The sequence below is a fragment of the Cottoperca gobio genome, chromosome 9 (assembly GCF_900634415.1).
Source record: "Cottoperca gobio chromosome 9, fCotGob3.1, whole genome shotgun sequence".
NCBI lineage: Eukaryota > Metazoa > Chordata > Actinopteri > Perciformes > Bovichtidae > Cottoperca > Cottoperca gobio.
Genome location: NC_041363.1, coordinates 26,267,898 through 26,284,967, shown reverse-complemented (window position 1 = coordinate 26,284,967; position 17,070 = coordinate 26,267,898). Strand labels below are relative to the sequence as shown.

Below are 17,070 nucleotides of genomic sequence, written 5' to 3'. Positions count from 1 at the left end.
ATTTTCTGTTTCCTGTTTTATTTTGAAATGTTCACTTCCCCTTGTGTCATGTCTTATTTTACTTCATGTTCTAGGGCTTGAAAAATGACTTTAAAATAATTAATCCATTTCTAAAATAGCTAAAGTTTAATTTATTAATTGTTCAATTGACTAATATAGTAACCAAGTTATTGTTTCAACTGTAGTTTAGTGCTGTTCACAAACGTCACTCATCTAAACAAAATAAGAGGAATGATGAATACATTTATATTTCTTATTTATATTACTTCACTGATTCATTTAAATTACTAAATATAAAGTACACAATATAATAACAACAAAAAAGGGTGCACAGAATAAAATGGAAATTTAAATATGTGCACAATTAAACAAACTATATAATAATCGAAAGCAGCTACTAAATGGAGTGAGACTATTGCAAAGTGTTGCTTCTAACGTCAAGTGTAAACTTAAAAACACAATTTGTCACAACCTGGCTCAAGGAGACCACACAAGCTGTGACTAAAAATAAGTTTCTTTTACATAACTAAGAGGGACAAATAATGTAATGATAAATGTGAAAAAAAACAAACAGGGTGGAGAGATTCTGGCTGACTGACACCAGTTTATAAACTGTATATATCAATTTGATTGTGAGTCTCACAGCCAGACCAGTGAGCTGAATCTCTGATGAGCTGACTCCGCCCACCTGCTCCTGGAGGCAGAGGGTCTTCACACAATAAATATATAAATTAATAGATTAATAAGGTCTACAGGTAAATAATACAAAAGCTAAATAGGTATATTGGTCATTAAATGTGTTTATTAATAGTTGTATTTACTTCTTAAAATGTAAAATAATTGATTAAATTACTTTAAATATAATGATGTAACCTTTGGTAATTAATGTAATTAATATTTTACACAACATCAATCAATGGTAACAGCGCCACCCAGTGGAGGAAACATTAGTCCCCAGTTTGGGACAGACTTTTTACATTATGTGGGTCGTTTTTTGTCAAACGACTTTATAAAAGTAGGAAAATTGATTTCTATGGAAATTGTGACTATTCAGAATTTTACTGTACTGTACTTAAGTACAATGTATACATACTTTTACTTTACTAGAGTATTTCCATTTCATGCACCTTTATACTTCTTCTCCACTACGTCTCAGAGGTAAATCTTGTACTTTTCACTCCACTACATTTGTCTGACAGCTTTAGTTACTTTACAGATTACAGTTATTCCTCCACTTCCTGTCCAGTGAAACCATGTATCTCCAGATGTGTTGATGTTTAATGTTTGTGATAAACTGAAGGATGAAGTGTTTCTTTATGTGTTGAGAACATTCTCCTACTTCTTAAGATAATAAACTCTTTAAAAATCCTCTTGTCACAAAGCTGAAAACTGTTTTTCTGAGGAACTCATGAAAAGTTGACTCTTTATAGATACGTGTTTCTCACTGAACAGAGACAACGATACCAACATGATGATCTTATAGAATATGATGCATTGTGTACATTAGACTACCAGACAGGATATGAAGGAGGTAAAATGAGCAGAACCTTAAACATCTACAGCAGTAAAATGCAACATACACATTAATGCAGCAGTAATATCATATATAATAATAAAACACTGATGGGGAACATTTTACTGCACCATCAATACTTTTACTTGTTTATACTTTAAGTACGTTTTGTGGATTATACTTACACTATTTTGCTTAAGTAAGGTTTTGTATGTGTAGTGGAGTATATTCGCAGTGTGCTTCAGTACTTTAACTGCAGTAAATACTCTGAATACTTCTTCCCCCACTAGAAACACATTGATCAAAGTTGCAATCTCCTCTCCCTGCAATGATCATTTTCGGTTCAATTAATAATCAATTATCCACGGATGTACAAGCTTGTGATGGGATGATTTTGTCAACTGAAGACGCAGCGTAATATACAGAAGAAAACTATTTATTTCACAAAATGCATCATTTAGGAGAAAAACATTGATTTTATTCATTTAAAATGCTTCTCGAGTAACTAAGATCAGATATATTTATTCAAACACTTTTGCCTTCTCTCAGAAACTGCGGGAAACTTGTATTTTAAGATCTAAAATATCAGATTGTTTCTGGTTGGTTAAACAGTAAAGAACAAGCAGATGTTGCTCAACAACATTTGGTTTTTAGTTCTGTGTCTAAACCCACTGATGTTATAAATGGAGGTGATGTGTCTTCATACTGTTCTGTGCACGGTGATGAACAATCACATTTTAAAAGCATCAGGCTTCATTGGTTGATTTATCTTCACCTGTAGAGAAAACAGAACCAGTGATGATTGTCAGGATCTTCATAGTTAGGAGAAACAAGGAAAAACAAAAACAAACACAGCACATGTAAGTAACGTGTATAAATAATACCACCGGGGGGCGCCAGAGTCAGAGAGTTCACATTTGTTGTATAACACCTTTCTACGACAGTGAGGTTCAATTTGGACTTTCTCTGAGATTACAACAAAAAGAGATCTGAACCAGAACCATACCTGTCAACATTGAAATGTCAAAATAAGGGACATTTTCTAGCGGACTCCGCCCATACCTTAACAGCTCTGAACCAGCCAGCCCCAACCCATATAATGTAAATGTAAACACATAAGGGACGAGTTCAGGAATTACATGTTTATTTAAAGTATGTATTACTTGTACAGACATGTTTATAAGATGTATGTATTTTAATTGCATATATACATTTTATTCAGTGTGGGAGTCCCTAGCATCTGCAAGGGACTTGTTGTAAACATAGGTTGCAGACTTTGCCTGCCTCAAGGCTAGCTGAAGGATACATTATTTTTGGCGCAAAGCATCGACATCTTTCCCTCAGTGTTGGTCACTTGGTCTGCCTCCGACACTTTACACTTTTTTAAATTAGGCCTATTTTTATTTTTGAAAGGTTAAAAATACGGGATAATCCCGGGAAAAACGGGAGGGTTGACAGGTATGAGCAGAACATCTGAGACCAGAACCAGAACATCTGACATTATGCACGTTGGGCATTCATCGAATATGTTGGCCATACGCTCTGATACGTTTTGTATAAGTACGTGATACGCTATCAATAGGCTCTGTATACATTCATATACGTTGTATATGCTAATTTCCATATATGCCAGCATAGGTTTCTGCCATACGGCACTGTGTGACAGGGCCTTTAGGATATGATAAAAGTGAGGACATGTGTGTGTGTGTGTGTGTGTATGTGTGTGTACTTACAGTCAGGTTTGGTTGGAGGCGGTGGTGGAGGTGGAGGAGGTGGTGGTGTGGCGCAGTTGTAGGCCACCTCCATGTACCTGGTCTGCTCCTTACAGGGATATTCACCAAACACCAGCTCAGTGACGGGGACCTTACAGGACCTCTTGTTACCACAGCTGGAGACACACACACACACACACACACACACACACACACACACACACACACACACACACACACACACACACACACACACATAGTATGAATCAGAGATGGACGGACTGCACAACACGGACTGTAACACGGCCACAGAAAAATGCTGAATAACGATGACGAGTCCGGCACAGTGAGCTGCTGAGGCCTGTGGTGCCACCATTAATATATCTGTTTTCTTTTCTTATCACTTACACATTAGTGAAGATATTAGGAATTTTTTACATTACCCTTTAAATCAGGGGTGTCAAACTCATTTCAGTTCAGGGGCCACATACAGCACAATTTGATCTCAAGTGGGCTGGACCAGTAAAATCATAACGACAACTCCAAATGTTTCCCTTCGTTTTAGTGCAAAAAAGTACAAGTACATTCTAAAAATGTTAAAACTTAATCTTTTTACAAATCATTAAGAACAACCTGAAATTTCTTAAGAAAACAAGGTGCAATTTCAACAATAGTATCAGTTCATCATTTACACATGTGTGTTACAACTTACTGATCACAGTGTATCTACAAAGGCTTTTACTTTATGATCAAAACAACTAATTTTTACACTTTGCAAAGTCATCCCGCGGGCCGGATTGGACCCTCTGGCGGGGCGGTTTTGGCCCACGGGCCGCATGTTTGCCACCCCTGCTTTAAACCTCTCTGAAATATGTTGTCTGCACTAGAGAGAGCCATGACATCCCTTCATGCATTTCTGTCAATCAATACAATCTCATACATTTTGTTTGGTCTTTCTGAAAGATAAAGTGTGTTCCTGCAGTTCACTTCATATATTCTCTGACAAATCAGCTCCATTACAGCAGCTGCTACTACAAATTGAAACCTTGATGATTTTAACTAAATGAAATAACGATCATTTTGTGAACAAACTAAAAACTAAAACTCCCATGAAAATTTAACAGCACAGGTACTTACATCATCTTAACTTCATCCAAATCCATAAATCTCACTATAAAAGTAAAAAAACCTCTACATCATTTGCTCCTCTCTGTCTGAAGTCTGAAAACTGTGACCCCTCTTCTTTATAGCCGTGATGTTTGGCATATAAAGGTCTAGGGCTTATGGCAAAGGCTCATTAAAGGCTGCTAAAATTTAATAAAAAATAAGATTATTATTTAAAAAAGGACTGCTGAAACTAGAAAATGACATATGGAAAGAACACACAAAGGCTCTATTTTAAGGCTGGACTTTTAGATATTAGCATTGTTCGAAATGTCAATAGGATGTTGACTGAGGTTAAACTACTGGACCAGAACCTGGAAGTTCTGGTTTCACGGCTCTTTGTTTTGTGGAGTTCTTCTGCCCTCAAGTGGACAAACTAATAGATAAATGATACAAAGATGAGAAGGAGTATTTCTTACAGATCCTCCACCACCATCTCAGCCCAGGGGAAGGAGCAGTAGGTGTCCGGGCCGTCGTCTGGGAAGGCTTTTCCCTCCCCACACCTCGTCCCCACCCCGACCTTATACAGGATGTGATCCAGCTTTATCTTAGCGCCAACATCTGGAAGAGAGGAGAAGGAGAAGAAAGACTAGTGTCACAACATGAACACCACATTTCATGAGCGGTCTGATTTAAAAGACTACATGTTACAGCCATGATTTATGAGCACCACCACTGTGGGGACAGGATGTCTCCACCAGTTTAACTGAATATTTTAGGCGCAAGTGCATTTAGGGAGCTTGCTGTTTAAATGGCTGATTCGGCAAGTTGGAGAAGTGAAGTGTTTTCTGCTGATGGAACGGATCATATGTTTGTGCTTCTGGGTCGGTGGACCTTCTGCCTCCGCCGTATCCCAATCCTCTGTCCCATCAACAACTCCAGTCTTTACCTGGGGGGCAATGCCTGTCCAAATGAGCTTTTGTGGCCCTATATTTTGCTCTAAGGTTAAAGTTAAAGTTAGGTGTAGGTCACAGTAACACTGAAGTGGGGACTATATGAACACAGAGTGTTTGAAGGCGTGTTTCTGTGTTTTCTTACCACATGAGATCTCAGCGGTTTCATTGAGACAGGCGTAGATCACTTCTCCCTCTGTCAGAACACACATAGGTCACAAACCATCGTCATCATCAGTGTTTCCTGGAGTCTAGCGCACTTTGTCGTTGTTCTCATTTTGTATTTAGAGTCAAACATCAGCAGTACAATGTAGAGAAATATTTTATTGTTTTGAGTTTAAATATCTGGTTTTAACAGCAAGTAGATTCATTTGTTATGAAACTCTGTAAGGAAGAACCTTAACACATACACACCAAACTTGTGGAGAAATAAAATACAAGTCATTCATTTAATTTAATTTAATGCTATGACATGACTAATAATTTCAGTTTCATGTTTCATTAAAAAACTTACCAGCAGCACGAGTGAAATACCAAGCGGCAGCAAGCACTTAAAAAACACAACACAAGTTTATTTGAGTTACAACTTTTATCAGTTCAACATTTACTGTAATTCACAACATGCATGTAAACAGGCATCACAAAGAACCAGTTTATAATAAATTAACCATGAAACGTTTCTGCTTTTGTGACATTTTGATGGCAAAATGAGATCAGAAAAAAAGTCAAAATGACGGCGGCCTTTAGTTGAGATGGTTATAAAAGCTGTTGTGAAGATCGGAATGTGGTCGGCACACATAATGTTTTCATAAAATCACAATCTGGGATCAGCTCACCTTCAGCTCATTTATTATAAATGTCAACATGGAAATGTAATTCAATGCCAAATAAAATTGAGTGCAAATAACAAAAGTCTTATAATACAAGTAATATCCTTTTAATTAGTATCAAATACTTTTTTGTAAAGTTTGATAAACATCTTATAGTTGAACATTTGACTAATCAGTAAATAACAAAGTGAAGACTCCATCAGAAAGTTTTAGTTTTAACCATGAAGTTAAAAGAAGAATGATATATTTTCATGATGATTTGTTATTTGTTTCCTGAGCCGTTTCTAGATTGCCCACAATTCCTGTTAATGTGTCACATTGTGGTACGACAGCATCCAGGGAATACATCTGCATTCTGACATTTATAATCTACTATACTACAACTATATTTTCCCAGCTTGAACACCCAAATGATTCCAAACACAGAACACATATACTGCATACTTGCTGAGATAGTATAAATGCCATGACTAAGAACCAAACAAACAGAAGCAGGGTTATAAAGCAGTATATTGCAGAGAGGATACTCACAGCCAAAGCTGACCAGCCTCAGTGGGACCATGTTGGCGTCTCTCAGCCTCCTCTTCAGTCTTCCACCTGCAGATAGTCTGACAGTGAAAGCAGAATCTGGATGTCCAGGTATTTATGTGTCCGTGCTGACAGCAGACATGCAGACGCCTGTCCCGCCGCTGCAGGCATGCAGGGCCTCCTGACCCAGATGTGATGAACATGTAAAACCCTGCGGAGCTGCAGGAGAGAGATCTATAAATCCACAGGTTTCAGGACCTTTAACACTTTAAATCCCAGCTGCACCTCATTCTCCTCCATGTTTCTCGTTAAGAAGCTCAAAGTTTAAAAGAAAAACATCTGGATCTGTTATCCAGGGGTGGAAACTGTGCAAGGTAACAGGCCCACATTTTACAAAGTGTGCATGTTTTAAGGACCCTATAGCCCTATTCATACCACAGTACATATACCAGGTGTAAATAGGCAGCTTTAATCTTTGATGCAGCTAAAAAAACAGACTACAGTGCACAAAGCCCTATTCCTAAAAACCTAGCTGAGTCTTATTGATCTAAAGCTCCCCGTCTCTGAATTTTTCAGCTATTCACAAAGATCTGCTGTTGCCCTCACTGACGTCTGTATTTTAAGGTGGGAGACAAGCAAGCCAATCAGAGCTTTGTAGGCGGGATTTAAAAAGATCATCTTCTTTTACTAGAAAAATAAGAACATTACAATGCTGACGATTGTGGACAAGATGTTTGCAGCTGTACAGGATGGTTGTAATTCGAGTCACAGAAATAATAACTCTTAAAGCAACATACTTATTTGACATTTTGAAAACATTTGGGAAAAACGTTACGTTACTGCTGCGAATAACTGCTGATTCATCAACTGAAAATGACGGGACGAATACATGACTGTATTAAAGCTGTTCATAATGATCCTTTTCATTATTCTGCTGATTGATTAACTGTCTGGTCTATAATTATTGTTAATCTATTAATTTCCGACCTCTTGATTATTATTTTATGTTTGAAAAAGAAAATGTCTGATTATTACCATACTCACATTGTGGACTGTATAATGTACATTACAGTAAACTAGAACATCTGACATTATGCACGTTGGGCATTCGTCGAATATGTTGGCCATACGCTCTGATACGTTTTGTATAAGTACGTGATACGCTATCAATAGGCTCTGTATACATCTGGTATACATATATATTACTTTCTATGATTTTGCCTCTCTACATTTGGAGGTGGTACTGCATTTTATAAATGCCCTTAAAAAATGAACACAGAATTAAATCAACTTGTCTCAACAACTGCCGGATAGTGCATTGCCTGACAGAAGAAAATTGTCGTCACTTTCACGATCTGCTTTTAAACTCGGAACAGTTTTGGGATTTTACAACTATGCACAACAACAAAATAAATATATTTTCTTTATATATATATATATATATATATATTTTTTTTTTTAACTGCTCAGGACCCACCACGACACCAAATGTCCCAACAGGCATCAGCAGCTTTTTGAAGAAGTCCAGGTGGCGGCCTGAGGCTCATAAATACCAGAGTTCAGTACAGCAGCTCCGGATCAGGAGGCCAACGTCATTATGATCTATCGTAACTGACAAGACGGATGTAGTTTTAATGATCAAGTTATGACCTGAGAGTTGTGCTGCATAGTGGTTGTTCCTGGGTTCAGTTATTTATGATCATGATGATTTATGATTTTTTAAAATTTGTATCTATGTATATATTCAGTTCAAGTCAAAAGTTTAAATATATGGCAAACGGACGTTTATATGAACAACATTTACAACAGTATCCAGGGGGTGGGTGAAGATCTGGTCAAGTTCCAGCACCATATACCAATAAAGCTGACCTCTGACCTGCAGTCTGACCTCTGAGTCTGTTCAGAGTCTCACTGGCCATTTTGTCCTCAGTCACAGAAGTGGCCGACGCCCTGCTTGGCTTCCAGCTGACTTTATACTGACATCATCATTTACCTTTGAAATGGTTCTTGATTTTATGTCAGAATACTAACAATTAATTTAACAAATCCCTTATAGCTGTTGAATCTCGGGGAAAGTATTCTCTGTGATCATTTGGTGTGAGTTTATTTTTGGTTGTCATAATATTAGGTTTTCAAACAGTTACAGTCACACTGCAGGTCACAGGTCTGAATTATTGCAGCTTGACTGCGTGTTGTTGCTTGACGTCTTCACATTCTCACTTTAATCATTACTCTATTTTCAACCATTTTCCAAAACCAGTGTCTGGAGTCTGGAGTTTGTCTGGAGCCGCAAAACATATTTGATAACACAGCTTATAGATTTAATATATAGTTAACTGTTGCTATGTTTAACTGTTTTAACAAAAGGAAAACACCAAACTCTTTTGAAGAGAAGGAAAAAATACAGTGGCATGTTCAGGCCTACTTTGAAATAAATGAAACACAGAACTATGCAGGTATATTTGAGTCCTCCCCATATTTGTTGAATAAAATAAAATGAATATAATATAAAAATACACAAAACAATAAAAAATACAATATACAAATGAAATGAATAAAAAAAGTATCCCACTTTGAAAAAAAACTGTATAGCTGCAGCCTAATATCTTAAAAAGAGTAAAAAATAGGCCAGTTTGTATTTAATTATGTTATGTGTGTTTTCATCCACATGGAGGTGGTGATCATTTATTTGGCTTTTCAACAATTCACAACAGCCTCCCAAATGTCCCACAAAATGTCTTTCAACATTACATATTCTGTTTGCTCATTTCTCGCCACATATCAAGCACACTGGTGAGCCAGCATTGTTGACAGGGAAAGCAAATGTATCTGTCCACGCAGAATTAAACAATTTCCCTCCAAAACTTATCTTTTTTTGGTTTTATCCATGGTTAGCATACCGAGTTAGGCGGGGGTCTGCAACTCAAGATAAGCCCCCTGCAGAGAAAGGCAGCGCGCCCGTAGACGCAGGAGAATGTGATGCATTTTTTAGTTGACGAAATATTCCAAAATATATTTTATTTCAGTGTCACAATATCACCTGGAACTCCAAGATAAGAGGTGTTCCCTTTGAAAGATTGTCCACTGTGCAACAAAAAATACATGTTCCATGTTTTATTTTTTGTCAAAGCTACAGGAGCCACTACAGAGGGGTTAAAGAGCCGCATGGGGCTCCTGAGCCGCAGGTTGCAGACCCCTGCTCTAGACCAATGTATTACTTTTTTTGAGACGTGAAACTTGATGCAGTTAACAGTTAACTTTTCTTTAGTTTAAACTATTTTTCCTGTGGCAATGCATTATGTTTCAATTAAAGGTGAACTTTAAATGTCACAACATAAAGTGTGAAAAGATATAACTTAGACAAAAAAAGCAGATATATTTAGCATATTGAAATTTCTGCTGGGACGTCAACGGGCCTTTTGATATTCATTATCAAATCCTCATACCTAAACAACAAACAGTGCCATTCACTGCTTTCTGGTCAACCACACCAAACTACTTGGCTACGGTTATATAAAGATGTCATGCTTAAAATACACTAACTTTCACTTTCGGAAAACGAAAATGTTGTTAAAAGTGTTTGACAGATTCTTTTAATGTTTCGGTTCTCTCGTAAAAACATTCTTATTGTTCAGGAAACTCCTTATTTAGTTATTCAAATGTGCCATCTAAACTCTTTCTGATTGGTTGGAATATTTCTGACTGATAAAAGCTGCACAGGCCTACAAACTTATTCCGTCGCACAAAATTAAATTTTACTTCTGGGTTAAAAAGCCATAAAATAGTTTTCAGTCCAAGTGATGTAATCCTCTCAGAGGGGGATTATGGAAGTGTGCATCTACTGATGGACGAGAGGCTCTCCTTAGCTCATCGGAGCTAGCTAACGTTACAGCTCAGCCGATGACGACGACATTAATGTTTACATCTCCCGTTGTCACGAAAATGAGCCTCTCATCCATGAGTCCAGTAGATGCAGGCTTACTTCTGCGCGGTGATACAATAAAAAGAAACTCCAATATGTAATTTGGATTTTGGGGTGAACTGTCCCTTTAACCACTCAGACACCAGGACACCTTGTAATCCACCTTTTGTGTATCTGTTTACACTGATTTGGATTTATGTTGAGATCTGTATACAGTACTGACTAAAACAACAAACGTTTGTCATGTAATAACAGCAGTTATGAAAGCATTATTTATGAAGGACTATACTTCTCAAAAGTTTTAATATAATTGTTACTGCACTTTTCTTTTTATGGATCATCTAACGTACTGGTCATAGATTGACATGTCTGTATAGGATGTCTCTCCTGATGACGCTGGCACTAAATGTTAAAATAACTTTGTTTTGCTGTAGAAAAAGGTCATCTCAGGTGAGCTCAGGTGCAGATATCTGCATGTCCACAGCATTAAAAAAAGAGGGTGTTTCTAAGAAAATCACACAGCAACAACTTCTGGTGAGTAGACGCATGATAAAATGCAAACTGGCCTTTCACTCATATCAGTTAGTTTTGAAATAGAGTCAGCAAAAGATGATCAAATTCAACGTAATCTCAAAAACTGAGATATGGTATATTGTTCTTGGTGTGATTTGGATGCTTAGTAGTTGAATGTAAAGGAGTATTAGAAATACAGGACAGCCTTTACAGGTGATTGATGCTGCCTTTCAACACGCCAAAATAACTGAAAGAGAATATTTGCTCCACGAAAAGACAAAGAAACTAAATAAACTTTTACTTTTAGAAGACAACATAACATAAAAACAGTTTCTCCACAGAACACATTGTGACACGTGATACAGTAGTTCTTTCTGTTCTCTATTATTGAGCCTTTGTCTTTGTTTCAGTCCCTTCACTTGCCTCTTTGGTCTACACCCCTCTGGGTGTGGTCTGCTGTACACCTGTGTTGAATTAGGTCACTGCTTTGATTGTCTTGTATGTAGTGACTGTTGAACTGTCACTGTGCATGCTCTTGCTCTTGATTCATGCAAGACAATTTTTTCTACGGACCGGTCATAACAAAACACACAATAAAGTGCCAAACATATCATTTATTTATTACATATATAAATGTAATTATTCCATTTTATATTATGCACTTTATTTCATTTATTTAAAATAAAGTACCCTGCAGACTAATGTAAATTAAAAGTTTACAATAAATATTACCAACACAAATGTATTATTTCTGTTTGGCCCAGTACCAAATGATCCGTGGCCCGGTGGTTGGGGACCCCGGCTCTAAAGAAGGCCTATGGCCATATTATTAAAGAATATTATTAGAGAAAAACTGGCTTTAACCGATAGATTTCATAAAACTTAACAAACTGGGTTTTGTTTATGAAACGGGAAGACTACCAAGAATGTGTAGCAAAGGGAGTAAACCAGTTGAAAGGCCACAGGGCCCATTGTTGATCTCATGCTTTCAAAATATGGCTCTGATAGTTTAAAACATTTACAAGAATGGTGTGATGAATGTGGTTTCCCGGCAGTAGGGTCGTTAATTACGGCACAGATAGGGAAACTTGGCATGATCTCCAATGTTATTTTATACTATTTTAATTCTGCTATTTTATACTATTTGTAATGCTACTTCACACTCATTTACATCAAATCAAATCAAATGAAATATTTATATATCCCAATATCACAAATTATACATTTGTCTCAGTGTGCTTTACAGACTGTACAGGTTACGACACCCTTTGTCCTTAGACCCTCGCATCGCACAAGGAAAAACTTCCTAAAAGGAACCCCATAATTAAAGGGGGGGAAATGGAAGAAACCTCAGGGAGAGCAACTGAGGAGGGATCCCTCTCCCAGGACGGACAGACGTGCAATAGATGCCGTGTGTACAGGATAAACAACATAGTACAAATACAACATTTGACAGAAATTATGTTGTGTTGAAAAAAAGAAAGTATGGATGAATCCAGGAAAAATGTCAAAAAGGCTTCCAGCAGGACCAGGGCAGCAAGCGCAGCCACGATTCCTGATCCTGACGTAAACTTTATCAGTGGCAACCTGCCACATGAGACACAGAAACTCTGGGGATGATACCCCGGATGCTGAGTTAGTAACATACATTTACATAAATGTATACAGATAGAGAGGGAGAAGAAGAGAGGGAGGGGAGGAGAGAAGAAGAGAAGGAGGAGAGGAGGGAGGTGTCCCCCGGCAGTCTAAGCCAAGAGCAGCATAACTAGGGGCTGATCCAAGCCAAGCCTGAGCCAGCCCTAACTATAAGCTTTATCAAAAAGGAAAGTCTTTAGCCTGCTCTTAAATGTGGAGAGGGTGTCTGCCTCCCGAACACAAACTGGAAGCTGGTTCCACTGGAGAGGAGCTTGATAGCTGAAGGCTCTGGCTCCCATTGTAGTCTTAGAGACTCTAGGAACTACAAGTAACCCAGTCTGGGAGCGCAATGCTCTAGTTGGTTTATAAGGTACTATGAGATCTTTAAGATAAGCTGGTGCCTGACCATTAATTGCTTTGTAAGTCAGGAGAGGGATTTTGAATCCTATTCTGTATTTTACCGGGAGCCAGTGCAGAGCAGCTAATACAGGAGTAATATGATCCCGTTTCCTTGTTCTTGTCAATACACGTGCCGCTGCATTTTGGATTAACTGAAGAGTCTTAAGCGACTTTTTGGGACAACCTGATAACAATGAGTTGCAGTAATCCAGCCTTGAAGTAACAAATGCATGGACTAGTTTGTCTGCATCATTTTGAGACAGGATGTGTCTTATTTTTGCAATGTTACGTAGATGAAAGAAGGCAGTCCTTGAGATTTGTTTTATGTGGGAGTTAAAAGACAGATCCTGATCAAAGATGACGCCAAGATTCCTTACGGTGGTGCTGGAGGCCAAATTAATGCCAACCTGACCTTCTATGTCATTAGAAAATGCGTTTCGGAGGCGTTTAGGGCCAAGTATAATAACTTCAGTTTTGTCTGTGTTTAACATCAAAAAGTTGCTAGACATCCAAGTTTTTATGTCCTTAAGGCATGCTTGAAGTTTAGCCAATTGATTGGTTTCGTCTGGTTTACTACTACTAGGTCTTCCTCAGACGGGCCCTCCATCGGTGCTTCCATTCATCCCGATCCTCCATGCATCTGGCTAGCTCGCAAGTATTTTCTGCTCCCGCATCTTTCCTGAGTACATCCATGTATGTTATTGCGGGACGCCCTCGTGATCGGTGCCCGTGTGTTGGCTCCCACAGCACAAGTTTGCTGGCTCTTGGTGTCTCTGGCAGAGACCTGCCAGCCTCATTCTCCTGACCGCTGTTTTCTCACCCACCCATAGCGCCCCCCATACAAGTGCGTGTTGGTGACATGCTCATCCTTGTTGATTGCAAGTATCACACGCAGCATTCTCGTGTAGCACCCATCTAGGGATTTCTGCAGGGTGGGCTTCAGGGTCCAGCATTCACTGCCATACAGGAGAACAGACTCCACTGTTGCATGGAAGAAGCTAAGTTTCATTTGTCGGGGGAGGTTGGAGTTCCACACACAAGTCATGCCGTTCAGGGCCCTCCATGCAAGCGCCTTCCTCACTTTAAGGTTTTGTTCGGACGAGTTGACCCACGAGCCCAGGTATTTGAAATCATTGACTTCCTTTAGAGCAGTGCTTCCTGTTGTTTTTAGAGGTGGATGGTCCGGGGGGATGCTATGTTATGAACTCAGTTTTCTTGGCATTTAGCTGAAGGTCAACCTTGGCGCACTCTGTCTCCACTCTGCCCAGGAGTTCCTGTGCTTGCTCTACGCGGTCAGAGAGTAGACTGATGTCATCCGCATAGTACAGATCCATTAGGACTAGAGCGGGGTGTCGTCTCGACCTCCTAGGTGTTATTGTGAGGTCAAGTTCTAGCTCCCATCCACTGATGGCCTTCCTGAGCGCATAGTCTAGGACTATGATGAAGAAGAAGGGGGCAAGGGTGTCCCCTTGCAACACCCCAGCCAGGATGTCTAACTCTTCACTGTTGCCATCTGGGGTTACCACCTTTCCTCTTGTACCCTTATATATGGTCCCTATGGCCCGGAGTAAATTGAAAGGGACACCTTAGGCCTTGAGTATCTTCATCATCACGCCTCTGTGTATTGAGTCAAATGCCTTTTTGAAATCGATGAAGCACAGTACTGCTGTCAGGTTGTTCTTCTTAACCTTCTCGATGATTCTCCTCAAGGCCAAGATCTGAGTCACAGTGGTCCTCTTCTCTCGGAAACCGTTTTGGTTCTCTCTCAGGTGGGGGTCGATGGCGCTCCGTATTCGGTTCAGTATCATGCGCTTGTACATTTTGCAATGACACAAGTCAGACTTATGCCACGGTAGTTGTCTGGCTTCGAGAGATCTCCGGACTTAGGCACTGGGATGATGTTAGAGAGAGACCACATATCAGGCTGGCTGTTTGTCACAAGGGCGCGGTTTCAGAACTCCAGGATGATGTCGTCAAGATCACAGTTCTTACAGACCTCTGGAGGGATGCCGTCCGGCCCAGCACTTTTTCGCCCGCAACCTGTCCCTCCTTTACCTTTTCCTACCACTCATCTCATTGATGACCCTCCATGCCTCCCCGTACTGCTGTTCACCATGCGCTGCCTCCACTCTCTGCACCTTCTCCATCAGCTCCTCCCCCCTGATCTTATCGTAGGTATCGAAAAGAAGCTGTTTGGCCATATTCAATACCATGCGATTCTCTGCAGTCGGCTCGTGCCCAAAGCCTTGGTGTGCTTCCTTCACTCCCTCACGTGCCACCATGACCTCCGGATGCCTGGACCTCTGGGATACTCCATTCCTCTCCATCACTGGAACACACATACTGGTCACCTCCACGTTCGCAGCAATGAACCGCCTGTACTTGGCATTAGGCTTCTCCTCCTCGCCCAGCAGCTGGAAGTGATTCCTTACCTCCACTGCGTACCTGGTTTGAAGGCCAGGGCTGGCCGAGAATGCCTTCCAGTCATACCGGGTCTTCAGGCTTGGTTTGGAGACTCTGAGACTCAGTCTCACCCTCATGGAGACCACTCGAGAGTTGAACGTGCTGCAAGGTTCAGCGTTCAAGATGGAGTTTCTCCACCTTCGCCTTACTAGTATGTAGTCCATTTGACGTTGCATACCGGTAGCCCGATTCTGGAAGGTCCATCTCTTGCCCATTCTTTTATGGAACATGGTGTTCGCAGCTAGTAGCTCGTGCTCCATAAGTAGGGCTGCAAGATGTTTGCCATTGCGGTTAGTGGAGTTGTGGTACGTGAGAGGTGCGTCCTCCGGTCCGAGCCTTGCATTGAAGTCACCCAGGATTGCAAAGAAGTTGTGAGCCAGGATATCACGGACCGCTGTTGCAAGGTCCTCATAGAACTTCTCCACCTCTTCAGCTTGTGCCACATTGGTGGGTGAGTACACGATTATGTTGTGATTGGGTTGCCATCAAAGTCAGCACTAAGGATCCTGTTGGTGTGATAGTGTACCCTAAGGAGAGCCTTACGCACTCGAGAACTCAGCAGTAACCCCACTCCGCCAGTGACAGCTTGTGCCTCGTTTCAACACGCTGATGAGGTGATGAACCAGCATTTCTCCACCCTGTGATACACGATCGCATCCTCAGCATGCACTCTTCTATGCTCTTGGATTCCCAGAATCTCCACTCCCCTTTCCTCGGCACAGTGTGCCAGCTCCTCCAGCTTCCGTTCTTCTCTAACTGTGTTTGCGATGAAGGTTCCCATGGTGAATGGTCTCCGGCAACGCAGGAGTGCTTTGGACCGTGTGCTGTGGTCGGATAGAACCCTCCCTTCCGGGTTTGAGACCCTATCGTCATACTGTCCTCCGGGGAGTGGACCAGCCCCACCGTATGCTGCTTGGTTCCTGCGGACTCCCGGCACTGGAAGTATAGGATTTGGAATGACTTTGTTCTCCATAATTTAGGCCTTACAATGCGCAAATATAAGAACTGTGGGGCGCAGCTCCTCACAGTCCTACTCTGGCCGTTTTGTGCATAAGCCCTTATCCGCCCTTCACTCCGATGCCTCCAGATGGTATACGGCTCGGAGCCAGGTATGAACAGCAACCTTGGTTTTTGTTCGAGTGTCCTTCTCCTCGATGGGTTGCCTTACATGGCTATGCCTTACATGGCTATGCATTCTATTGAGCCCCATCCGCCCACAATAGAATGCAGTTTAACGTCTTACCCAGGATCTAGGTTTAATTGATAGATATAATTGGGTATCATCCACATAACAATGAAAGTTTATAGAGTGATTCCTTATAATATGGCCCAAAGGAAGCATATATAAGGTGAATAGAATCGGTCCAAGTATAGAACCCTGCGGAACTCCAAGATTCATCATTAACACATACAAATTGAGATCGCTCAGATAAATAGGACTTGAACCAGCTTAGTGCGGTTCCTTTTATGCCAACACAATGTTCCAGTCTCTGTAATA

The 17,070-nt window shown here is 40.3% G+C and overlaps 1 protein-coding gene and 1 pseudogene across 1 annotated transcript; both read right to left on the bottom strand.

Annotated features, from left to right (window-relative positions):
• Positions 1 to 1,982: 1,982 nt before the first annotated feature.
• Positions 1,983 to 6,780, bottom strand: LOC115013874 (latrophilin-like protein 1). The gene is made up of 6 exons (XM_029440426.1): positions 6,644 to 6,780; positions 5,797 to 5,832; positions 5,428 to 5,478; positions 4,809 to 4,950; positions 3,247 to 3,401; positions 1,983 to 2,288 (listed from the first exon to the last, which is right to left on the bottom strand). Exons 1-6 carry the CDS (start codon positions 6,672 to 6,674, stop codon positions 2,260 to 2,262), a joined length of 444 nt encoding a protein of 147 aa, XP_029296286.1. The 5' UTR covers positions 6,675 to 6,780; the 3' UTR covers positions 1,983 to 2,259.
• Positions 6,781 to 15,160: 8,380 nt separating this feature from the next.
• On the bottom strand, positions 15,161 to 16,545 carry LOC115013943 (craniofacial development protein 2-like; annotated as a pseudogene).
• Positions 16,546 to 17,070: the final 525 nt, after the last annotated feature.